This window comes from Megascapheus bottae, chromosome 7 (assembly GCF_031878675.1).
Source record: "Megascapheus bottae isolate mThoBot1 chromosome 7, mThoBot2.hap1, whole genome shotgun sequence".
NCBI classification, from domain to species: domain Eukaryota; kingdom Metazoa; phylum Chordata; class Mammalia; order Rodentia; family Geomyidae; genus Megascapheus; species Megascapheus bottae.
This window is the reverse complement of record NC_143515.1, coordinates 19,731,567-19,758,104: the sequence shown is the minus strand read 5'-3', so window position 1 is coordinate 19,758,104 and position 26,538 is coordinate 19,731,567. Positions and strand designations below refer to the sequence as shown.

At 38.9% G+C, this 26,538-nt stretch overlaps 1 non-coding gene, 1 pseudogene and 1 gene segment (V, D, J or C); all 3 read right to left on the bottom strand.

The window, feature by feature from the left end:
- Window positions 1–14,717: 14,717 nt before the first annotated feature.
- LOC150060366 (immunoglobulin kappa variable 1-39 pseudogene) lies at window positions 14,718–15,219 on the bottom strand (annotated as a pseudogene). The gene is made up of 2 exons (XR_016536302.1): window positions 15,155–15,219; window positions 14,718–15,028 (listed from the first exon to the last, which is right to left on the bottom strand). The product of XR_016536302.1 is annotated as an immunoglobulin kappa variable 1-39 pseudogene (transcript).
- A 1,464-nt stretch (window positions 15,220–16,683) lies between these two features.
- LOC150060365 (immunoglobulin kappa variable 2-30-like) lies at window positions 16,684–24,059 on the bottom strand. The segment is given in 4 exon segments: window positions 16,684–16,758; window positions 16,880–16,949; window positions 23,380–23,587; window positions 24,011–24,059. Coding segments are annotated over 4 exon segments (402 nt in total).
- Window positions 24,060–25,734: 1,675 nt separating this feature from the next.
- LOC150060364 (U6 spliceosomal RNA) lies at window positions 25,735–25,841 on the bottom strand. The gene has a single exon (XR_016536329.1). It is a non-coding gene; the product is annotated as a U6 spliceosomal RNA (small nuclear RNA).
- Window positions 25,842–26,538: the final 697 nt, after the last annotated feature.

Here is a 26,538-nt window from a genome sequence, read left to right as displayed (position 1 = left end):
TGTTTTCAACTTTTGGGTAATTATATAATCTGATCTAGAGCTTACTGTTTTGAAGTATCATACACAAGCCGGGAACTATACAGCATAATTAATTAAAAGTATGAAAGCATCCACTTTAAAATTAGGATGTTGTAAGTAAAGACTTCTGAAATCATTGGGGTGATTTTGGATGAAAATTTAAAAATACAAGAAATTCCAACATCAGCTTATAACAGAACATTACAAATAAAGATCACATGAGATAAATTTCAAACAAATTGAAAGGGCTATGTCATCTCAGTTCATTTTGTGTTCTCTAGTTATTCTGATCCCTTTTGCATTTTCAGTGATCATGCAGACTCTGGATCATTGAAGGCAGAGCTGCTTCATCAGAAGGATGTGGCTGGAGCCCTAAACCCCAGCAGGATGGGACATTTGCTGAGGTAGAGTCTGGACCCTAATATGGAATGGCTGACTAAAAAAAGGTAAATTGGAACTGTTAAAAATTTGGGGCCATAGCCCATAATGCTGCACTGGTTTTCTTTACTTATGTCTACGACATTGTCCTTGAGTGCTTACTGTATCTCCTCCTGATCCATCCACCCCCAGGTTTCTTATCTAAGTCATTTAATTTTAACTATAAAGTCTCTCTTGAAAGAGAATATTTTCTCAAGTAATGATCAGATATTCAATAGGCAGAATTAACTTTTGGAAAGACGAACATTGCTCCACTGGCATAATTAGAGATCTGTGCATGTAGTCAGGAGATTTCCTCACCATTACGTAATTATAGAGCTATGTTCCTCCATAATGCTCTTCCTTATGAGATTAAGGTGACATTGAGGCACGACCTGGAAAACCAGGAAGTGACATACTTCCAAAGAACTGTATCTCAGTTTCCAGATGATTCAAGTTCCACCCAAACTTTATCAACACTCCCAGCCAGCATGTAAATGAACCAGAGGCCGGATATTGCATCCACTGCTGACTTCTATTAGGAGACCTTCTTCTATCTTTATCAGTCCTCTATCCAAAGCCTTCCAATTGTACTTTTGTCTGGGGTGTGTGCAGTGAAAAACCCACTGTTTTCCTTCAACTTCACAATGGTTTTCTTGTCATCTCTAGCACTGGTGTTATATTAAATTTAGAAATATGTTTGTTTTTTTTGTTTAGTGCTAGTCGTGGGGCTTGAACACAAGGTCTGATCTCTGTCCCTGAGTATTTTTGCTACAGACAAGCACTGTACTGCTGAGACATAGCTCTACTTCTAGATTTTTGTTGGTTATGTAGAGATAAGTGTCTCAGAGATTTTAGTGCTTACACTGGAATTAAACCACAATCCTCAGATCTCAGCCTCCTGAGTAGCTGGCATTACAAGGATGAGCCACTAGTGCCTGGCTTGTTTTATTTTTCCCTAAAATTTTTATCATCTTTAAGTAGTCATAGAAGGGGTGAGAATTCTTAACATGTCAGTTCATTAGCATAATTCATCTTTTATTTACATTTTTTATTTCAATGCATAGAGGGTTTGCAGTTATATTCGCCGGATAGAGGGTGCATTACTTCTCACACATTGATATCCCTTCATACGTTTTAGCACAATTCATCTTGATAAATGCCATAATTTTTATCATTTGCCTGCTTTTCTTCCAACCCCACCCATCTGTTCAAATGTATATTTTCATGTATATATATATATATTGTTGTAAAAATATTTGCACACCCTTCCTCCTCTCTCCATTTGTCTACCCCTTTCCTCTTTACCGCACTCCCCTTGACCAACCATCATTTAGATTTTGGTGTTCATTTCGCTGCAAATTGGGTGTTCCAAGAAATGAAGTGTGGGGCCGGGAGTTTGGCCTAGTGGTTAAAGTGCTTGCCTAGCATGCATGAAGACCCGGGTTCAATTCCTCGATACCACATACATAGAAAAAAGCCAGAAGTGGTGCTGAGGCTCAAGTGGTAGAGCTCTAGCCTTAAGAAAGTCCAAGGACAGTGCTCAGGCCCTGAGCTCAAGCCCAGGACTGGCAAAAAAAAAAATTAAAAAAAAAAGAAATGAAGTGTGTAGTTGGAACAGCAGCAGAACAATGAAGGTGAGTGAAACTGCACTTTTCCATGTATTTTTGTATAGGGATCATAACACAGGAAAGCTGCTTGGATTCCTGTGACTTGGATCGGAATTTGTTGCAGGAACCGTTTTCCATCATCTTCTAGTGAGTGATGGTGAGGTGGGGAGCATAATAGCTCCGCATATTCCGTACATGTTCTGTGGAATCTGCCATGATACTCCTCAGACCCACGGGACTGTAGGTGAAATAAAATCAGACAGTGGTCTTTCCACTTAATGGACTCAAATGGATCATCTTTCTAACATATACACACATGAACATAAAACAAAAAACAAAAATTTAGATATTGCCCATGGAGGTAACCAAGGGAAGAGATATATTCCTGGAAGGAGTGTGTCAACAATGCTGAATCAAGTAGCCCTAGCACACTGGTCATCCACAGAACTGTTGAAATTAAGATAATGGAGATAGTGAATATTACTACCATGGATATTAAATTGCACCAATCATACCCCATTTAAGGGAAATAGCTGATAGCTACTTGACAATTTAAATGTAGATGATTGCTAATTAATATTGAAAACACTGAAAACATTCCTACACTATACCTTTGTATCTAAATCCTATCAGTGTGATCAGGTTTTAAAATCCAACCACCACAAAAGTCATCATACTCAAATTTGCAGTATTTGTGCTAGAGTTCAACGACAGCAGTTATTGGTAGACAGTCATGCAGAGACAAGGAGATATTCCTGATTATAGTTGATTTGATGTTCACATTGCAGAGAAAGAAAGTGAGTGAGTGTGGGAACATGTGGGTTAACCATCCATAGAACAATAAAATAACTGTGAGTTATTCAATATAAAATAGCTTTGGACCAGAGTATAGCAAGATTTCTCTAGATAGGACTTGAGTGACCCCTAGTGTTTTACTGATGTAAGAATTAGAAGACGTTGGGCCGGGAGTTTGGCCTAGTGGTTAAAGTGCTTGCCTAGCATGCATGAAGACCCGGGTTCGATTCCTCGGTACCACATACATAGAAAAAAGCCGGAAGTGGTGCTGAGGCTCAAGTGGTAGAGCTCTAGCCTTGAGAAAGTCCAAGGACAGTGTTCAGGCCCTGAGCTAAAGCCCAGGACTGGCAAAAAAAAAAAGAATTGGAAGACGCAAATAGGGTGACAATGAGTCCACAATGTGGTCTAGGATTCCCACTGCCCATTCTCTTAAGTAATGGTATTGCTTGGGGAGGGTGTAGGAAGGGAGGTTGCATTGGGGAGCCTCAGGATTCTGGGTCAGAGCAACATGAGAATATTTGTTCATTGTTTGCCCTTTGCAGAGACTCTAAAAAGTGCAGCATCTCATTCTATCCAGAAATAGCAAAGTTTTCCACACACAACCCCAACTCTTCAAATCCCTGGTGCGCTGTCTCTCACATGAATGTGTACACAAGTAATATATTTCTAATAAGGTAAAGACTACTGTAATGTATAGACAAAAGCTTCTGGGTTTCAATTGCCTTTATTTCAGCTACTGTGTTCAGAAGTAGAGATTCTCCTTGAAAAGGAGGATGAACCCAAATTATCCTGAAGCCTACTGTGTTGCCTAAAAATGAGTATGTCTTCTCAACTCAGTGGTCTCTTCTAGTTTCTATGACAACACACTGCTCAACAACTGGGTTAAAGCTATTGGGCCCAAGAAGTGTGAGTAGAACTCTGAAAGGGAAGATTATGTAGGAATCTCTGAGCAGATCCTTGGAAAAAGTAGCACATGAAACATCATCAACAGTAGGAAGAGGCTCTGGAGTTTACAAACAAGAGTGAGGAGAGCTGATTGTCTATGCAGGGGAGAAATAGCATTGCCGACTCCATTGAAAGTGCTGAGATGGAGAGACCCAAGTGGACATCTAAATATGTGGATTTGCCTGTGAAGTTGTCAGGGCCCAGGAAATCACTACTACATGGGATGCAAGTTGTGTCACCTGATCTGAGTTACCACAATCTGAGGAGTATGTGAACAAATGTGTGTGAGGGAGGATTTGATATGATATGATAGTGGCAGTGAGTGACACCAGAAGTTTCACATCATCCAGAAGACCTGTTACTCATATGGCTAAATTCAACCAATACTCTCACTATTGGGGTAAAGAATTACACTCTAAATGAACTTTTAGTCTTAATTTAATATCATACTTTGTAGATATTAAACTGAATATGTTGTTGGCAAAAAGGAAAGAAATAATTGGGGGTTGGGAGTTTATCTTAGTGGTAGAGTGCTTGCCAATCATGCACGAAGACACAGGTTCAATTCCTCGGTACCACATACATAGAAAAAAAGCCAAAAGTGGTGCTGAGGCTCAAGTGGTAGAGCTCTAGCCTTGAGAAAGTCCAAGGACAGGGCTCAGGCTCTGAGCTCAAGCCTAGGACTGGCAAAAAATAAAAAAAAATAAATAAATAAAATTTTTTCTAAGACTTTATTTAATAATAACCTATTGGAAATCAAATAGAGATATATAAATTAATATATCTTCATATATGTTTGTACATATGATGTATATGATTATATGCATACATTCTTATATATGAATGTATGTGTATAAATGTATCTACACATATACAGACAGATGAATGGATGCATGGATAGACAATTTTTCCTCACCTAGAAGTAATGCTGCTCTAGTTCCAGTAACAGATAGTACTATTACTAATGGACCTCCAGGTAATTCTTTCTATAAATGAAATAGTGACCCTTGCAGAAATAATTGACACTTCATCAAAAGTAGGAAAAGAACTTGATGAATTTGAACCATTTTGTGAATTCCTGGTGGATAAGGTAAAGGAAAAACTGAAGAGAAATCAGTTAAGAAGGGATGCACACTTGTCAAGTTTGAGGGATTTTGAATGTCGGTTTAATACTGATATACTACATTTAATAAATTATAGATCTTAGAATTCATTGTGATATTTCGATAAAAGAGGATATTCATAAAACCTTAAAATTTCACACATCCTCACAAATTTCAAACAGGAAAGAGCAAGTGTGTAACAGAGAAATCGAACAGACATAACTTTAATCTAGAATTGAAATGAAGATCATCCAATAATGATGATTCAAACATGGGCCTCCTTACCGACACCATCAAAAGAATACAGAAGCACTTGTGGACTTTGCTCACACATATCCAAAATTGAATGTGTCAGGAATGAAAAATAATGCATACATCTAATCAGTTCATTCAGCAACATTCTGGTGTGTGGTCACCAAGAGAGATAAGACCACAAAACTGAGGATCAGATTAAAATAGTGTTCACTGGTGTCTTGAAGATGAATGTGATCTGACTAACTTGCCCTGACTGACCCACAATAACCTTCATACCATTTTCTGCTCCCCAAAGAGTTTGAGCTACAGGTTTAAAACACAATTTTTTTCATACATTTATCCACTGCTCAGCTGTGTGCTACATTTGTATTAGGAGAAGATTATACAATTATACAATTATACAATGTATAATTGATTGTAATTATAATGTAGACGTGTGATTGATGAATTAGAAAAGCAAACAGAAATGTCCATTTTACCTGGTATATTGTATATACATTTATTTGTTTATTTGGAATAGGAAAGGAAAGGGGGGGGGAAACAGGATAATGGGGAGGGATTGGCGGGAGAGAAACAGGGACAAAAACATGAGGAGGGATATCAGTGTGTGGGAAATAACACACCTACTACCTGACCATGTAATTGTAATCCCTCTATATAGTATCCCAACAATAAAAAAACAAATGTCCATTTTTCCATCTACAAACAAGGCTTCATTCAAAATTACAGAAGGAACCTTGTATCCTAACTACTCTGGAGGCTGAGATCTGAGGATCAAGGTTCAAAGCCAGCCCAGGCAATACAAAGCCAAGAGCCTCTTATCTCCAATTAATCACTAGAAAATGGGAAGTGGGGCTGTGGCTCAATGTTAGGGTCATAGCCTTGAGCTGAAGAGCTCAGGGACAGAGTACACACCAGAGTTCAAGCCCCATGACACCCCTCTCCCAAAAAGTTCCAAGGAAGTGTCATCATGAATCTAAGGGACATATAAATAAAAATTACTTTTTCTCCCTTCACATGTGAAAGATTCACCTATTGCAAAAAGAGGTAGTTGCTCTTCTCTAATAGAATTTTTTAAATGGTCAAAGGGGCTCTGTTACAAGAGCATCCAGAGTTTTAGCAGCAGGGTCTGGTTCATGGCACTGATTTTTGTGTGTGGTCATTTTCAACAGCAGGAGCATGATGGAATGAAAGCCTCATATTCTTGCTCTAAAGATGATTTTGTTAAATAGCCTTCAGACTTTATTGCATGCTTATTTGAAGAAATACAATCGTTTAACTCTAACTTGTTCCCCCTTTCTCTAACTCTAATCCTGCCAAGAGATGAGGACACACCGATATGGTCCAGGGAACGGTGAGGGGATGCAGGGAAGGTTGCTTGAGGGAAGAGGAGGGGAATCTCAGGAAACGGGCAGAGTAGAATGAGAGGCATTTGTTCAATGTCTGCCTTTTGTCTTGAAATGAAAACTCTGTGAGTCAGAGGTTCTGTTCATGTGCTCAAATTGTTCCTGTCTAGGAGTATTCATGATACTGCCTTCAACATATTTTCTAAAATGTGATTCTTTATATTTAAGAATCAATGAAGAAAATTCTCCACCAGAGCTAAGGAACTGAAGGCATTTCACCTTTTACCCCCCGAGGGAGGTGTGGCACCTCAAATCTTTTGGAAACAGAGCGATTTGGTGGGATGTGAGATGTCAGAGGAGACACTAGCTGTCTTGAGATGCAGTGGAAAGGATGATTCCTAAGTATGTGAGAATGCACTTTGGAAGATGCTGTTTACACGGATGGAAATCTAGGAAGCCTGCATTGGATGACTGGTTGCGTGTGTGTTACCTAAGAACTAAAACATGCATTAAAATAGAAAAGAGCCTGCAAAGTGCACTGTCTTCTTTTTTTCATATATTTTATTGTAATTAATAGAAGGGTTGCATTATATTCACCAGATAGAAGGTGCATTAATTCACATACATTGATACCCCTTCTCATGTCTTGGTCCCCATTTCCCTCCCCCCTACCCCCACCCCTTATCTTGTTTTCCCCCCTTCCCTATCCAATTTCAAATAACCAAATACAAATATATCCAATATATCAGATAACAAAGTGAGATACTGTAACAATATGAGATAACCAAGGGACAGCAAAAGAGATGAGAGATAACATAGTACATTAAGCAGAACAATCACTCATTATAGGCTTTTGTTTTTATATCGTAGAGGTCCTTTCATTTAGCGTCATACTATATGGCCTTATGTATCTAGGTTTTGCTCTATTGCAAATCTCTGCTATGAGAGCCCAAGGTTTCTACTGATTATGACAAATGAGGGAAACCATTGTCTTCTTATTCTACCTAGACACAGGAAGCTGTATTGGCAGAGACATCTTTCACCATTACTTTTGTATTTTTTTCACCAAGACTTTCATTGATTCTTCTACATAAATCTATGTTTTAAACTTGCTATATAATTTAATAAAGTATCGTAAATGATGTAAAATGCATGTTATATTTAGAATTTTGTCTAAATAGCATTGTGAATGAAGCTTTTAAGTTCATTTCTGGACACCTGTGAAGTATACATTTTTATTTCTAGAAGTAATGGCAACTGTGTCTCCATTTCTATCATTTGTACTAAGAATTCACTGGCCTTGTTCTAACCAATTGTGCTCTAACAGTTTGTATAAGCTCATCAGATTCATCATTGGAAGTTCAGAGCTAGAATCCTCAAGGCCTCGACTATGCAATGTCATAAATCCAGGTTTCTGAAGGGCTCTTTACAAGGAAAAGACAAATACCAAAAGTGGAAACAAGACACACCTAAGCATTAATGATATTTCTGGTCTAAGGTTTTTCAAATAAAGTCACAGTGGCTTACCAAATAAGGCTATGGATGTTAAATCCTTTCACCAAAGGCTCAATCTCAGACATCTGAGATCAACGAAACCATCACAGGATGTAATCATACTCCACTGTTTTAACTAGAACCAGATCCTTGGGCCACAGAAGGCCAGCGACCAGTGTGCAGAGTCCAGTATTGTATCTGCCTCAGACTGACTCAAACAAGAAAAACAATCTCTGCTAAGGGACTAGTGGTCAAGTGAGATGTAGAAACAAACCATGAAACTTGAAATGGTACAACTGGGCTTCCTCCAGCTTCTGAACAGAAAGCACAGTATGTGCAATAGGTGTGGACCCGGACCATATGCTTGATGGAAGTATTTGAAAGGGCAATATAAATGAAAAATCAAGGTAGATAATTGATTCCTATACACCTGGCTAGCTAATACTACTGAAGGGACAAAGGGATTTTCATTAAATATCTCATCATTTATCAGAATTCTCTTGATGGTTTATATTTCTATGATAGTTCTCCCAGAGTTTGTAGATTGTATATAGTCAGATTGTCACCTTACTGACTCAAGTTAGAGTCACACTCACATAAACAACACAATCCCCTTTCCTGATAGACTCAGACCTTCTGCTCTGCTGCTCAACAAAACAGCACCCCATGAGCACAGCCCCCAGCCAGAAGGGAGGTTTTTGTTCAGGGCTGTATCACTGTGGGAGGATCATGTGTACCTTGAAAGCAGTAGTAAATACCAATATCCTCAGCCTCCACCCTGCTGATTTTCAGTGTGAAATCTGTGCCTGACCCAGTGCCACTGAATCGGTCTGGGACCCCAGTAAATCGGTTGGAAACCTTGTAGAACAGGAGTTGTGGAGACTGGCCAGGCTTCTGCAGGTACCATTCCAAATAGGTGTTTCCATAGCTATTCACAAGGCTCTGACTAGATCTGCAGGAGACTGAGGCTGGCTCTCCCATGGTGACAGGCAGGGAGAGTGGAGACTGGGTCAGCACAACATCTCCACTGCATCCTGAAATTAGAATAAGACAGATAGGCAAGGTTATGTACAAACATAGCAAAGCAAGATGTTTTAGTTATTATTTGACATATCTTGCCTATTGTTAATATTTCATTATAATCTATAAATATGTCATATTAAAAACAGAGCTGTTTTAAAATATAAATGGGTCTGTTGGAGTCACCTATATTATTTTCATCAAGCAGAGTCCTCATTGAAGTAGCTTCAGTGATGAAGCATATCTCCTTCTGAAATGCTCCCCTTTCTCACACACGTAAACCTCAGTTGCTCCATCATGGATAACGAGACCTGCATGTCTAACATCTAGATTGGACACAACTGGGCCCTGAGAGCTCACCCTTCCACCCACTCTCACTCCTCATCTCCCTTTACCATTACCAGGAATCCAGAGCATTAATAACCGGAGGAGCTCAGAGAAGGACTTCATTTGTAGGAGTGAAATGAGGAGTCTTCACTGGTCAAGACAAGTTCAGAGCTGAGCCTTTATCTCAGACTTAGAGAGGAAGGTCCTCCCTAGGGAGCAGTATGCAAATATCCAGGTGGGGGCAATAGAGTGAGAAGAGCCAAGGGAGGGTGAGGCCTGTTCTTCTGAGGAAGGAGACATCAGATGTGCTCTGGGTTTGGTGATAACCAATAAAATCCAGGATGCCTGCAGCTCTTGGAAGAAGGACCCCACTGAGAAAACCTGAAACAGCTGGGAGGATGGGGTGCACATGGCTCTTCCATCCTAAAACAGCATCAGAGACCCCAAGATATGCAAGTTTATGTCCAGGACACTCTCCAGGATGGGAATGGACACTCTTCCAGGTTCTCCTGTATCTTCCTCAGGTAGTCTAGAAAAGGACACAGCACCTAATTTTGGCTGAACAGCTTGTCAAGGAATTATCTAATAACAGTAAAATGATGAAATAAAGAGACTGGTGATTCTCAAAGTTATCAAGGTATGGGTTTAGAGATGTTATCTTGGAGTGATGGAATCTTTGTTTGTTTGCTTGCTTGCTTTTTATCTGTTATTGGGTTTGAACTCTGGGACTGGGCGCTGTCACTGAGCTCTTGAGCTCAAGGATACCACACTACCCCTTGAGCCACAGTGCCACTTCCAGTTTTCTAGTGATTAATTGGAGATAAGAGTCACAGACTTTAGTGCCTGGGATGGCTTTGAACTGCCATCTTCAGATCTCAGCCTCTTGAGTAGCTAGAATTACATGCATTAGCCAGCACACCCGCTAGCACCTCTGCTCATCAAAATCTTCCAATTAAGACCTAGGGGAAGGAATTGACAGGAAGAACAATATTTCCTCTTACAGGTATTGAGTAATCAAATGACCTTTTTTAAGGGAATGAGGAAATGGTAGAAATGATTATATTTAAAAGTGTGATACATGCTCAATGTAACAATGTTTTAAGTCCACTAAATATCCTGTCATTCTTGCACACTATGTTTGTACAGCAAATTAATCAAGTGATTTCTTAAAAGTTCTCTCTGGAGAGTAATGGAAGTCTAAAATTGATCAAATTGCATTGTATTCATACACTGACATGCTGAACTGAAACTTCTTTGTGGAACTTAAGACAACTATATGCATGGTTACTTGAACTTGCAGCTGTTTCTTCATTAGCAAACCATTTTGTAAAAAAGATAGGACTGGCCTCACCTGAATACGGACAGTTTGTGAGAATAACCCAATTCCTGCATCTATAACTAACGTAAACAAGACACTTATTTATTTATTCAGAGCTTAGGTCAGTTACTTTGCTAGAGAAAAGGACTGACACAGGTGTGTGTGTGTGTGTGTGTGTGTGTGTGTGTGTGTGTGTGTGTGAGAGAGAGAGAGAGAGACAGACAGACAGACAGACAGACAGACAGACAGACAGACATAGTCAGAGACAGAGAAATGTGTTTTCAATAATAATGTTCTTAATGGGCTGAGGAGTAAAATGCATCCCTTAACCTGTAAAACTCATCTCTTCCCATACAACTTCCTAAGCCTAAAAGGAATCCTATTGTTAACATGCTGATGTGCAGAATCACATTCAGGAGACCTGTTGTAGTTTTGTACATGTAGCCTGCTCTCAACAATTCTGATAGTAATTCTGAATTCTGGACACATTCTGAGCAGAAAGGAGAATAAGATTTCATCCATGTCTCATTGGATTTGCTTGAGATGTATCAGGGTATACAATTAGCACACAAAAATCTGTAGCTTTTCTGTATGGCAACAATGAGAAGAGGGAGGCAGAAATCAGGAAAGCCTGATTCCTTGAGTTATAGCCTCAAAAATAATTTTAAAAACCCTCAGAATTAACAAAGAAATGAAAGCATTAAAACCTAATGGCTGTATAGAATTCCATATCACATCTTCCTGATCCATTCATCATCTGGGTGTGAAAAAAGAAAATAAAGCAGGTTCAAGAAAGTAGAAAACCCTCTAATGTTCTTGCATTGGATTAATTAAGTGAAAATGGTAATATTGCCAAATGCTAGCTACAGAAACATTGCAATACCCATCAATATCGTAATAACATTCTTTTTTCTAGATTTTACACTTTATTAATAAATGTAATAATGAAGTTATTGGAAAACATATTAATAAATATAATACAATATTGATGTTTCATTAATAAACATAATTTTAATGAACATAATCATGAAGAAGAAATTATTGATAGAGAAACATACCCATCTCAACAAATACAATCCAAGTACATGGAAAATCTTCTACCCAGGAAACACTGGATGTAAACATGGACAGTCCAACAACATTCCTTAATAAAACAGAAAAGGTGATCTAAAAGGTCCTATACAATAATAAAAGACACTGGATAGCAAAAAGAAAAATCCTTAACAGGAAGAAGAGTGCTGAAGGAATATCAACATCAGACTTCAAACTCTATTATAAAGCTGTAGTTATAAAAATAGCTTGGTAATGACACATAAATAAGCCTGAGGACAAATGAAATAGAACTGAAGACATGGAAATGATTTTACAGAATTATGATCAACTAATCACTGATAAGGGAATGAAAGCAAGCAAGCAAGAACAAATAAAAGGAAAGAAAGAAAGAAAAAAGAAGAAGAAAGAAAAGGAACAAAAAAATCAGGATGAAATAAACAGCCTCTTCAAATTTTGCTGAAAGTATTGGCTATACATACACAGAAAACTGAAGTTAGATCCTTATATATTACCCTACATCAGAATCAATTCCAAATGGATCAAAGACTTCATAAGATCGGGTGCCTAAAAATATTACAGAAACTGACCAGGGAAACATTATTGTTCCTTTGCACAGGTCAAACGTCCTAAATAAAGATCCAGAAACACAGCAGTCTGAGGTAGTTTTTGACTTTATAACATGTTCTCAGTAATGCTGCAACTGCTGGTTCTGAATTCTGGACAAATCCTGAGTAAGAAAGAAAACAATATCACATCCATCTGTAGCTGTGCTTGCTCCCTTTGTGTAAAGATTTTTGAGAAGTGTTCCAGATTTAGTACAAATACCTCATTTTCCATGGACTGAGACTGACTGAAGCTCTTGCTATGTTATAAGTTGCTGACAGGAAGAGGCACATGTGAACCTGGTCTTAGGCAAAGCCTTCCTGGATATATTCTGAGAGTTGAGCCATGTCTTCACTGGGTCCTTAGCTGTGAACTCCTCTTATCACAGTCTCTTCAGGACAGGCATTTCCCACCACTAGTCTCCTCTCAGATTTCCTATAATATTCTGAATGAGATGATAGCTCTTCTAAATGCATAACCTCAAATGAGATTAGAAGCCTTAAGAGATTCAATTCTAAGCAGCTGGACAGAGATGAAATGAAAGATATGTGAGAATTTCATTCACATTTCTTATTTTTAAGTATATGGTCATTATCTATAAAGACTTGTACATAAGTGACCATTAACATGTCAATTTATACATGCAATGCATATTGAGTGCTATAACATCTTTCATCTTCTCAATCTAACTCCTCCCTTCCTTACATACATATTTCTATGATTAAAAATACTATCTGAACAATTCAATGTGAGTGCATGACTCTGTATATCTAGATGGCACATAAAAGACACTTTTCTGATAATTCTGACAAATTAATGTAACATGAGTCCCTACATAGCTATACCTACTACATGTTTCTATAAAAGTTTTAAATATATCCTACTTTTCACATGCTTTCATATGTTTGAATTTCTTTTTTTATGAAAACAGGAGTTTTATTTTTGTGTTTGTTGTTCTTCTCTCATATATTTTATTGTAATTAATAGAAGGGTTAGATTATATTCACTAGGTAGAAAATGCATTACATCACAAACATTGATACCCTTTCTCATATATTTTTTTTGCCAGTCCTGGGCTTGAGCTCAGGGCCTGAGCACTGTCCTTGGACTTTCTCAAGGCTAGAGCTCTACCACTTGAGCCTCAGCACCACTTCCGGCTTTTTTCTATGTATGTGGTGCCGAGGAATCGAACCCGGTCTTCATGCATGCTAGGCAATCACTTTAACCACTAGGCCAAACTCCCGGCCCTCTCATATATTTTTGTATTTCTATGTGTGGACTTATTTGAACCTGGCTGAAAGCCAATGGTGCTTTGTCCATTTGCTCTGAATAACACCCTGAGATCAAGCAACAGGAAAAAAATTTCTGGTTTAGGAAAACAATTCCTAAACAGGTATGCAGAATTTTTATTCTTTTGCCTTGATATTTATTCACCTAACTAAAATTAATTATTCCAGTCTACTTTCAACGATGAGATCATGGCGTTGATTTTGACATTCAGGATCAAAGATAAATGAATTATCTGATTATGAGAGAATACACTAGTTGTTAACATGTTATATGAAATGAGGTTTTTATTAAAATACTATATTTGCAGAAGAAATCAGAAACCTGACTATAAGAGACTGATGTGTAATATGATGAACTAACTTGACAAGTTTTGTTTAGATCATTGCACAATGTGTGCACACAGCTACATATCCTATTGCACTTTAAATATAAACTGTGGCAACAAAAATTATACGAAAAATTTAATGACTAAAATTGTTTACAAAATTATTTTTCAAAAAACCATTTCACAAGCTATTTTTCTTTAAAAAGTCTGCTATGTTATACCTATTGTGGCTTCTTTTCTCCATCTGCCTGCAAATTTATTTTTTACGATTTTATCAACACTGATTTTTACATAATATTTTAAATGATATGTTTAACAAATAAGTATGGAAATCTCTAAATACAATCACTGGCACATACATTTTGGAATATAATCACAATTAAGCTAAGGGTTTGTGTGGATATTAGATCCAAACAGTACAAGAACAATGACTCAATATTTGGGTACCCAAGGTTATAGATATAGTCTTAGAGATAGAAACATAACTACATAGACATAAAAATCTATGATGGGCTATTACTGACTTCAAATTTATAACAAACATGAATGACAAATGAGTAGAGATTGTGTCCTTTGTAAGTCAGAAGATGAATTGTCAGGTGTGTGATGCTGAGAAGGAGCAGGAAGACAGAGAGTGAGGATGTCCATATGCCTCCATGTCCTTCCTCCGATACTTTCCAGTGACTTTAAAATACTGGCTGCATGTGGGAAGCTGTGTCAGCAGTGGAGGCAGCAGGAAGAGCAGCTAGGGCAGCCCAGACTCTCACTTCTGCTTCCCTGGAAGGTTTATGTTATGACTTATATCACTGTGGGTGGGTAATTATAATCTTGTTGACAGTAATAAGTGGCCGCATCTTCAGGCTGCAGGCTGCTGATGGTGAGAGTGAACTCTGTCCCAGATCCACTGCCACTGAATCTGGATGGGACCCCAGAGTGTAAATTCTTTGCATAATAGATGAGGAGCTTGGGAGCTTCGCCTGGTTTCTGTTGATACCAGTTTAAAGCACTACCAATGCTCTGACTGGACCTGCAATTGATGGTGACTCTGTCTCCTGGAGATGCAGACAGGGAGGATGGAGACTGGGTCATCTGGATGTCACATATGGAACCTGGGAGTGGAAACACAAAAACAATTATCCTCCTTGCTAACCATGTTACAAGAGGTCTTCCATGAATTTCCAGACAGCTCTGGATGTCCTAGGCTGAATTAATGCCCAGCAGGAGCTGGGCCTTACCTGGGAGGCAGAGCAGCAGGAGCCCCAGGAGCTGAGCAGGGGTCCTCATGTCCATTCTGGGTGCTAACTGGACTGACTGCTGCCCAGGGTGTGGGCAGACTCTGAAGAAGTGCTCAGGGCAGTGGGCTGAGCTCTGGGCACATGCAAATGAGCAGGGGCTGGGCAGGGCTGGGCACAGCTGCAGGGCTGGCTCCTCTCTGAATGTCACTCAGCATAGGTTCCAAGTCCCCAGATTCCCCAGCTCAAACCAGGAGAGCACATACTCCCCCAAAGTTCACAAGGTGTAACCAGTCTCTCTACCATGGGTAAACTTAGCTACCTTTCAGTAAATGATTTCTCTGTACCTTAATGACAGTCTTTGTGAATAATGAGTGGAATTGGAAGGAGTTAGATAAATAAAAGGGTATTTCCCACTTAGGATGAAAAGAAAAACTCAGGAAAAAATTCATAAACATCTTGGATTGCATGACTCGTTCTCCCTTAAAACATGCTTATATATGCTTGCTAATTCATATCTACTCTCGAAAAGCACGTTCTAAGATTCAGTCAGGTTCTTCTTCTTATGTGCCCTTTGGGATAAGTTATATGTCTTTTAGATATATTATATTCATAAACTACTTTGATAAATGGTAACTCCTTTGCAAAACTGCTTTAGGAAAAGTCAAAGATAAATTTTATTGATAAACACAAAAAAAAGAACTAAGAAAGCAAGAAGGAGAAACTTTAGCAACGATTTAAATGACACATTGTAGTCTGAAATCTGGGAGCTGACTGCAGATTTGTGCCAGCAGAAAGGACCAAAACTCCTTCTTTATCTTTTTGAGATTGGGAAAAATGCCTCATAGTCTCAAGAGGGTTGCAGTGTCTCTGCAAATATTCATCAAATACAATTCTCAGATTTCAAAGCAGTCTCAAAAACATTTCAGAGGTAAAGTCTGACCTTCCTTCTTCTTTCTTGATAACCAAGAACTTTCTCAAAATAACAACCTGCCCCTCACTCCTGATATGTCTAATTTTTCAACTAATCACAGAAGATCAAAACTATGTTTCTTTCCCATTATGAAAGATACTCATTTCTAGACCTAGGAGAACACAGCTGATGCCCTACAAAGCAAATGAGAGGAAGGATGCTATTGAGGACAGCTTATTAAAGAAGTGTCCCATTTTAAATATTGCCTTGATTCCAAATTAACTGAAGAACGAGAAAGAAAGCAGAGTGATCTGCAGGAAAGATACACTGATAAGGTTGGAATAAGCCTGTGCCTCATGGTGACAATGAAGGCAAACTTCTAATTATTCAAAAGGAACCACAGATCTCTGCTTGGTTTGGGAATATGGCCTGTGAATTTAAGGCCAACAAGACTTTCAGACAGAGAGAAATTTGAGAAGAATTTCCTAGCAGCTGGAGTGAGGTTGCCCCCTGCTGATGGGGACAGAAGTTGGTCCTTGTGCCTCAGAGGCAATGATGTTGCTGATGATCAGAATAACCACAGTCCAGAGCCTCCAGGCTCCCCTCAGTAGGCATGGTGTCACAGAGACAACAAGCTTAGCATCTGCTGGTTAGTCTTCTTGCTGATCACCATCCCTGAGGACACAGGGAGGAACTAGAGACAGCAACCCCAGGAACTGTGCACTGACAAGGAAGTGTGAGAAGTAAAATCAGTACTGATCAATCTGGTTAATTAGTAAACGCCATTCTATTCAGATAACCAAACAGGCCAATACCTTCATCCATAAGGAAACCTTCACGCTCACTGCAGACACGTCGACGGTGGAATCTGAGGCCTTCCTCACCCTGGTGAGAGCAGCAGGAGGGAGATTATCAAGATGAGGACACCATGCCCAAAGCTCAACTCCTGAGGCTGACCCTGCACAGGGAGAGCTGGTTTGGTGTATTTGTTTGCCTAGACTGCCATAGGGAAACAAAATAGCAAGAGAAATGCTACTGAGATAATGGAATTTCTTTTCTCAAAGTTCTGGAGGTTGGGGAGGTGCAAGAGCTGTCCACCCAGATTGTTCTTTCTTCTCATGTCCTCCCAAGTCTTGATGCCTGGAAACTGGGCATGAGACAGAGTGCCTTGCCACCTTTTCTTCCAACAGCAGTGGTGATATGAAATTCGCTCTATCCTGTACGACTTCTCTTTTAAAATGTATCTTTCAGGAGCTGTATACAGGATTTGCCACTCAAGAAAGCAGTTTATAAAGACAATGTATTTTGATAAACAGCATTCCTTCCATCATTCTCTCCCATCCCTCCCTAACACATCTTTTTTGTCAGCTTCCTTAATTCTGTAGAATATGAATTGAATTTCATGACTGCACTCTCTCCCTCCCAACCTTCACATGCATTTCTTCTTTTCAGAACACTTCTCCAAACATACACACACTGTGGGACACAACTCTTTAGAGAGGGCTTTGGTACCTATAGAGAAGGCAGGGATAGAAGTGATGACATGCTTTTGGCTCAGAACCATCAAGGGCACAGGCTTTCTCCCCGAAATCCATTCTGCTAGAAGGTGTTGCCTAACTGCAAATTTATGTTATGGGCTGTTCATGTGTTCAGGGTTCTGGTGGCATCGCTGGTGACAGCAGACAGATTTCTATTTCCATTGTAGTCTCAGATAGGCAGCTCTGTGAGAGCAATGTGGAGCCTGCCATCTCGTGGTCAGACTGTGACATTGCATCTTAAGATTACAGACGCTGGATTTCACTTATGCTCTGCCCAGCCACCAATTCTTCCATTTCCTCTACATCTCCCTTAGCATAAGTTGTGCAAAGGAGTTCCATTATTAAACTGCCATACACACATACAATTTATTTGGTGATGCTTACCACCTCATACTTTATTCCCCTATTATCTTCTTTTGATGATTTTTTTTTAAATCCTGATGGCTATACTGTACTTCAGTTACCTACACTCCATCACCCTCTCCCTTCCTTCTGCCCCTCATAATGGATTTCCTCCCCAAACACAAACATGGTTCTTCTTTACATTCATCTTAGTCTCTCTATCCGTGGTCATCTTTCTCATTTCTCTCTATCCCTCACATCTGCATGCACACACAAGTGTACACACGCGTGCACACATACTGTAATTCTCCAATGCTGTTACCAAGAGGTAGAAAGATGTGTGTCTTTAGCTGATATACTGAAACATCAAATTAATATTTCCAGGGATAGAAACATTTGTTTCAGCCAAGAAACATTTGCTTTTTTATGCAATTAGTTACTTAATTGTAATTGTTTATTACCTTTAAGTACTTGGACAAAGGCAGTTTAGGAATCCAAAATAGCTTGATCGATGTCATCTCTTTCAACATCCTCATCATCTCTTGGCCATACAAAATTGTCACTCAGCCAAAGCACTATGGGTGGTGGAACAGCACATCAGGCACACACGTGTCTGATTTGCACGTATCAAATAATGTTCCGCTCCTGTCATCCCTCAGTATGAGCGTTCCTTACCCCTGTTACCCAGCCCAATATCTTCCAACAAAATATTCCGCAATGACAATGCCTAGATCTGAGCTGTCTAATCAGTCATCAGTCACATATGGCTCTTGAGCCCTTGAAATGTAATGAGTGCCATGGAAAATACTTCAGCTAAAATTTTTTAAAACAAATTGAAATACACATAAACAACTAGTATTCATTATGTGAGACAGTATATATTTTTTCTGATTGTGAGATTTGAACTCGGGGCCTAGGTGTTGTCCCTAAGCTCTTCAGCTCAAGACTACCACACTAACACTTGAGCCACAGCCAATTTTGAGACAGCACATTTTAACATCAATATTCATTAATGGTATTGTAACAACCAGGCTGGTAATTATTAGCATAGCTGTCTCACAGTCACTTGGCCTTCAGGCAACCACTGATAAGAGTGACATTGTTGTCCAATGCATTGCCACTCAGCTGTTCAAGGCCCTGGGCTTTCAAATGGAATCCTAGGAAATATCTTTACAATTTTTCTCTTTGAACTACTTTAGGTAGTTTTTCTTACCTGGTCATCCATTTTATTACTTTTTTTTTAGCAGCACTTGGGTTATCCTCAGGTTTTCCTCAAGGCTGACACTCAACCACTTGAAGTATCTCTTCACTACTGGTTTGTGATGATTAATTGGAGATAAGATTCTTAGTTGAGTACTGGTGGATCACATCTATAATCCTAACTATTCTGGAGGCTGAGATATGAGGATCATGGTGTGGAATTATCTCAGCATTAAAGTCCATGAAATGCAGAAGTGGAACTAGGCTGTAGTTCAAATGGTAGAGTGGTAGCCTTGAGCAAAAGAAGTCAGAATGGTGCCCAGGCCCTAGACCAGGGACCTTAAAAGGAGTCTCATGTATATTTTTCTTCCTAGAGTTCAGAATGGCTTCAAAATACAATTCTCAGATTTCAGCTTCCAGTGGAGCTAGGATTACAGATGTAAGCCCTATGTTCTCAGATAACTTTTATCACATTTATTGAAACTATATGTTTTAAATGAATTTTGGTACACGAAAGAAATCTCAAGTCTTCCAGAGTTGTTTTTTTAATGAAGTTAGCTTTTCAAATACAAATTTAATCTGAAAACTCTGCTCTTTATTAAGTAGGAATTCATGGTTATATAATTTGCTTTTATCAGAATAAATTTTGAATCTCATGAGTTGTAATATTTAATGTTTTCATGATATCTTTAATATGGTTTTCAGTTTCTTCTTGTACCAACTTTAGAAAATAAATGTGGTAACATTGTCAAAAAACCACTGTTTATTGAACTTATGTAGCTGTAAAACCTGTGTATATCACCTTTATAACAGCAGTAAAGAGTTAAAACTAATTATGAGTTTATCATTTATATTTGCAAAAATTTCAGGATTCTTTTTGCTACTGATATGTACTTTCATCCTTTTTCATCAATGAAAACAATCAGATTTTTATTCTCTAAATTTAATAAGATGTTTTAAAGTAATCCATATAATTATGGTCACAGAAAGAATATTACATAAAAATATGTATTTGATTTAGTTGGAGATATAATGTGCTTTATATCTTGAAGGTCTAATTTGTCTGTACTTTTAAAGAAATAAAGATTTCATCCTTTTCATTACAGAACTACCACTATTCTACGTTATTGATAATAGCCTAGTAGAATATTCTCTAATTTTATAAATCAATTTCTCTCTTTTATTTATTTATTTATCTACTTATTTATGTATTTATTTTTGCCAGTCCTGTGCTTGAGCTCAGGCCTTGAGCACTGTCTTTGGACTTTCTCAAGGCTAGAGCTTTACCACTAGAGTCACATAGCACTACTTCCAGCTTTTTCTATGTATGTGATACAAAGGAATGAAACCTGGGTCTTTGTGCATGCTAGGCAAGCACCCTATCACTAGGCCAAACACCAGGCCCTATTTCTCCCTTTTAGTCACTACTTTTTCCCAATATCCCTTTTAATCACTGTCCATTTCCAATATCTACAGCTCTGATGTTGTCTTCACACATGATGAGTGACAGTCACGGGGACCAGGCATGAGAAAGTGTCCTTAGTGGACTAGAGATAGTAGCATGCACAGATCCCCTCCCAAGATCCTGACAGATCCTCCCCACCTCCACGATACTAGCCAGTACCTTTATGGAGAACTCATCAGCCACTTCCTTCTCAAGTTTTTTCTCTTAGAGAACAAAGAAGAGGCTACCAGGTTGTTCTGGCCACTGTTTGGTTTCTGCTTCTTCAGGCAGGATGACTGCACTTGTGACTGGGCCTTCACTTGACTGCTTCTCTAGGATCCTCAGGCATTTCTACTGGAGCCAACTCTAGGTTTCTCATGTCCACTGGGGCTTCTTTGCAGCTGCTGCTGTTGCATTGCAGATGTCAGCCTAACACAGGTAATTAGTGCTTTGGACTGTCCCTACCTTCAGGTTCCCAATGAGCGTCCAGCTCTGAGATGCGTGTGTAGGGTCCTTGTAATTCAGGTGGGTGATTGAGTGAGATCAGCAGAACTTAGCATACTCATATTTTTATAAATACATATATATATTGAAGAAATATATATATGGCCAAATGCTTACTACATATGTTTATTTGCTATTATTTTGTCTGCACAGGTAAACAATTACATTGGAAATATAAACCATATCTTTGAAGTTAAAAAATTCAATAAAACAGAGATTATTTCCTTGGGTTGTTTGTCCTGATCATTTAACTATCTTTAGACTGTGAATGGCATGATACATAATTGCAATAAAACTACTTTCTATAAAATTAACTTTAGGTAACTGACAATACCATGTGAGTGTTCTTTTTTCCAGAGACCACAGAACATTCATTCACTTTAAAATCACACACTATTAAATTTTCCCTCTCTAAAACATCAGCTGCCTTAAATATCAAAAGAACTTTCATTTTCTGGCAAGAATATCATTGGGACTTAGAATAGTTCTTCAAAATTGAGCACTGCAAAATTATAAAATGTATATAATAGAATGTTATGCTAATATCACTAGGAAGCAATGAACAAGGTATAGACTGCATGATCTAAAATTCCAGACTACATTAATGATCATAGTAGTTGCACGAGGGACATTAGCTAATCACATTGCTTATCATAGCTGCCACATTTGCACCTAGGAAAAAGATTTTACCTGGACACAAAGTCAAGTGAAGAAAGAGAAGTGAGCTGAGCTTTGGAGGTTCACAAGCCATGATATCTCATCAGGCCATTTTCCCATGGGACATTTGCTGAGATCTGATGCAGGAGAAAGGCTGTGTGGGGGGACCCATGTAGAAATCCCCCACTGACAGGGAATATTTTGCCTCATTCCTGAAAACTCATCCTCAATGTATATCTCTTACATGGGCTATGGTTCTGTCTCTGCTGTGCCTCAGTGATTCATGTGCTGCTGGGTCTTCTGGTCATCAGGTGCTGTATGTTCTGTCTCCATGATACCAACCATGGAGGCTGTGGGGCCTCCTCTAAAGTAATGTATTTCACCACTCCGCATGTTGATGTTGTGTTGAATGGGGATCGGCTATCATGATTCCCTGCCACCACTCCATAAGGAAAGCAGTGTAGAACGCTACTCCACTATGTCTATGGAGGGGGAAGGTAAGTGCTACATAGAGGAACTAGGATACTTGGAATAGGAAAAACTTATTTTTTAAAACAAAACAGAAAAATATTTGGTACTTCTTGTGCTCAGGATGTGTACTTTTTGAGCAAGTCCAATCAAATCCCTTTGCATCAAATATTTCACAACACATAGGATTCCATTAGACGAGAAAACTCGACATGCTTTTGATATGCTAGGGATAAATCCTAGTTTCTTGTATTTTCACACCCACAGGCTTTTGACACACTATGCATTTGTACATGGGAACAGCAGTTCTAGATTTAGTTCCATCCAATAGCAGAGAGGATTGTTCAATGCTCACAGGCTCTTTGCAGGTTTTAGTTCTCATGCCATCTATCTCTTTTCTTTTCTGATGACTACTCACCACTGAAAGTTCTTCCATGCCTGAGAATGAGACTGAACTAATGCCTTCCCACAGGGTTGTATACATACATAGGATGTGGTTAGTTATTTATTCAATGGTTATGAAAACAATGTGGTTTATGTCTAATACATTTAGGTCTTGATCGTTTTTTTTTCCTTTTTTGAACAGAATCTCATTATGTAACCAAAACTGCCTGGAAATCTCAATATAGCTTAGGCTAATACTGAGCTGGTAAATCCACCACTACAGCCAAAGATGAGACTTATTTGAAAACAATTCTTCGTAATATTACCGAATACAATCCAATTTGTAATGTTCAAATGGGATTGGCAAATGACAGAGAAGCAGGTGGGATCAGAAGGAGGATTAACTCTATTAGATTATGAAATATCATATCAGCAGCAGCTGAACAAGACATGTGGTTGCCTATGCCACTCCATGGCTTTCACTGGGATATTTCTGAAGGGCAGCAAGGTAGTCATGGCTCAGAGAGCTCAACAATAAGTTGCTATCCTGACTTCTCTAGATTCTTGCTCTGACAATCACTCAGGAAAGGTGTTGTGCTGAACAAAGCTACAACTGCAGCTGTGCCCCCCACCCACAAGCAGGATGGTTTTTGTTCAGGGCTGTATCACTGTGGGAGGAACATGTATACTTTGAAAGCAGTAGTAAACCCCAATATCCTCAGCCTCCACCCTGCTGATTTTCAGTGTGAAATCTGTGCCTGATCCACTGCCACTGAACCTGTCTGGAATCCCAGTTTCTTGACTGGAAACCCCATAGATCAGGGGTTGTGGAGAATGGCCTGGTTTCTGCAGGTACCATTCCAAATAGGTGTTTCCATCGCTATATAGGAGGCTCTTATGAGACCTGCAGGACATGGAGACCGTGTCTCCCAGGGTGACAGGCAGAGAGAGTGGACTCTGGGTCAATATAACATCCCCCCTGGATCCTAAAATGAGAGACAGGGTTAATTGCAAGAGGACATGGTTATTTACAAGCATCAGGTGCGATTTTCATAATTTTGCTTATAATCTTTGGTTATAATTTTTTAAATTTTTATGAACATTTTATATAAAATGTTCATAAAATACATTATGAAAGCACACACAACACACACACACACACACACACACACACGTAAGAAACAAAGGGGCTCTAAAATTTGCCACCCCTTCCCGTTATCAAGTTCTAGGCAGAACACATATCTTTGCTCTCCCTGGAATCTTCCTCACTCACATAGATCCATGTGCCCCATGTGCATCCAGGAAGGCAGATCTGCTCATCTCATGTGTAGACACAGCACACACGGAGAGCAGTGGACACAGAACTCAACCCCTCCCTGGTTCCTTCCCCAGCTCCACTGTGCTCTTACCTGGGATCCAGAGCATGAGCAGCCCCAGGAGCTGAGCAGGGCACCTCATTTTCACAGGAAGCAGTCCTGCTCAGTGCAGGCAAGGTGAGAGCTGAGCTCTTATGTGGGACTCGCAGGGAAGCTCCTCCCCTGGGAGAAATAGGCAAATGACCTGGTGGGTGCAGTGGAGAGAGACACACTAACAGGTAAGGTGGAAAGACGCACCAGGAGGGTGGGGCCTCTCCTGAGAGTCATGACATTCACTGTGATCAAGAAGAGCAAGAGAGATCTAATGTGGGTGTCCTAGAGAGGGACATGCCTCATGATTCCTCCTGTTCTTGGTCAGCTTCCTAATTCTTCCACCCCTTCCTAGGTACATTTTACACTGTTATTTGAGAAGGATGAGTTTCCATAAATACTGAGCCAGCTTTCTTTATTTTCTAGATATTTACTTAAAAGTTTAGGTCTAGTAGTTTGATTTTGTTTAAGATAAACTACATATAATGCAGAAAGCAGAAATATGAAATGTGCAGTGAATACAGTTTTGCACATATATAATTCAGACAAACCATGAAATTCTGTATCAAGTTCCTTAGATGCATGTTTTGCCCTCACTAACCATAACAGATGCTGTTATCATTGTGGCAAATTCCTGACATAGGCCACAATAGTTTGGGTTTTCCTAATCTTGACCATCACATAAGCTGAAGAAACAACCTTTCTTCTGTTTTAGCTTCTTCCTTGTTTCTGAATTATTATTTCTGAGACCATTGTATTCCCCTGGGTTCAGAACCCTCCCTGAAGTGTCCTGTGGTTTAAAAGGCTTCAGGGTACACCAGAATATGTCTACACATAGCAATTTCTCTTCATCTAATTTTGAGGTATAGGGTCATGAACTCAGAATTCTTTTTTTTTAATTTAATTTTACTCTCAGAATGATGTACAGAGGGGTTACAGTTATGTAAGCAAGGTAGTCAGTACATTTCTTGTCAAACATAGTTACCCATTCATGCATTTTTCTCCCAATTTCCCTCTCCTCAGCCCCCCTCATGTTGTAGCACTCCTTTCCAACATATTACCTTGTTATTATCACTGTTACATTGGTTTTATCCTTTGTCTCACCATTGTGTTATCTGCCTTCACTTCCCTAATTCAAGTACACATATATAAAATTCACCAGGTACCAAAATCAGATACAGTGACAGCAGAGAATAAACCATAGGAGGGAAAACAAATTAAAAAGGAATAATTTCACATAGTACATTAAAAAATCAACAACAGAAACCACGAAGAAAAGCCTCTTGTTTCAATATCTGGGAGTTCATTTTGCTTAGCATCATCTTTTTGTTTTGTTTTGTTTTGTTTGTCTGTTGTGGGACTTGAACTCTGGGCCTGAGTCTTGTTCCTCAGCCATTCAGCTCAAGGCTACCACCCTATCTGTTTAGCTACAGCACCAATTCAAGCATCATCTTATAGGGTCATATGCTCATAGCTATTGAGCTATTGTGATCTTCTGCTAGGTTAAATCCTAGACATATACTAATTATTACAAATGCAGAAAATTATGAAGCCTATGTTTCTTTGGTTCTGACTTACTTTCTTTAAAATGATTTTTTTAGTCTTTCTATTTGCTTACAAATATAGCGATGATATCATTCTACCTGATAGCAGCATAAAATTCCATGATGTATATATACTGCATTTTCTTGATCCATTTTCTCTTTTATTGTTTTTTTATTCTTTTTAAAAGTATGGAACGCTTCACAAATTTGCGTGTCATCCTTGTGCAGGGGCCATGCTAATCTTCTTTGTATCGTTCCAATTTTAGTATATGTGCTGCCTAACCAAGCACTCTTGATCCATTTTCTGTTGAGGGGCATTTGGTTGGGTTCCACATCTTATCAGCTGTTAATTTTGGGGAATTGATGTACAGGGGGGTTACAGTTATATGTCAGGTAGTGGATACATTGCTTTCTGAACATTGATGCCCCTTCCCATGTTTTCCCGCACTCCATCCTCTTCCAATCATCTTGTATTCCCTATTTCAAATAAACAAATAAATGTATATATAATATACCAGATACCAAAGTCAGATACAGTGAAAATATTAGATAAACCATGAGGGGAAAAAAGAGAAAAGAAATAACTTCACATAGTACCTTAAGAACAATGATCACAAACATAAATTTCTTGTTTCCATATCCTAGAGTTCATTTTGCTTAGCCTCATTTTATATGGCCTTATGTACATAGCTTTTGGGCTGTTATGATTCTCTACTAGGAGAATTTTTACAAATGAGGGAGAACATTCCTTTGAGTCTGGCTTACTTTACTTAATATAATTTTTCCAAGCCTTTCCATTTCATACAAATGGGGCAATGTCATTCTTTCTGATGGCAGCATAGAATTCCATTGTGTATAAGTACCACATCTTCTTGATCCAAACATTTTTTGAGGGGCATCTGGGTTAGTTCCCTTGCTTAGTTATGGTAAATAATGCTACAATGAACATGGTTGTGGTAGTAGCTTTAGTATGTCCTTGTTTATTGG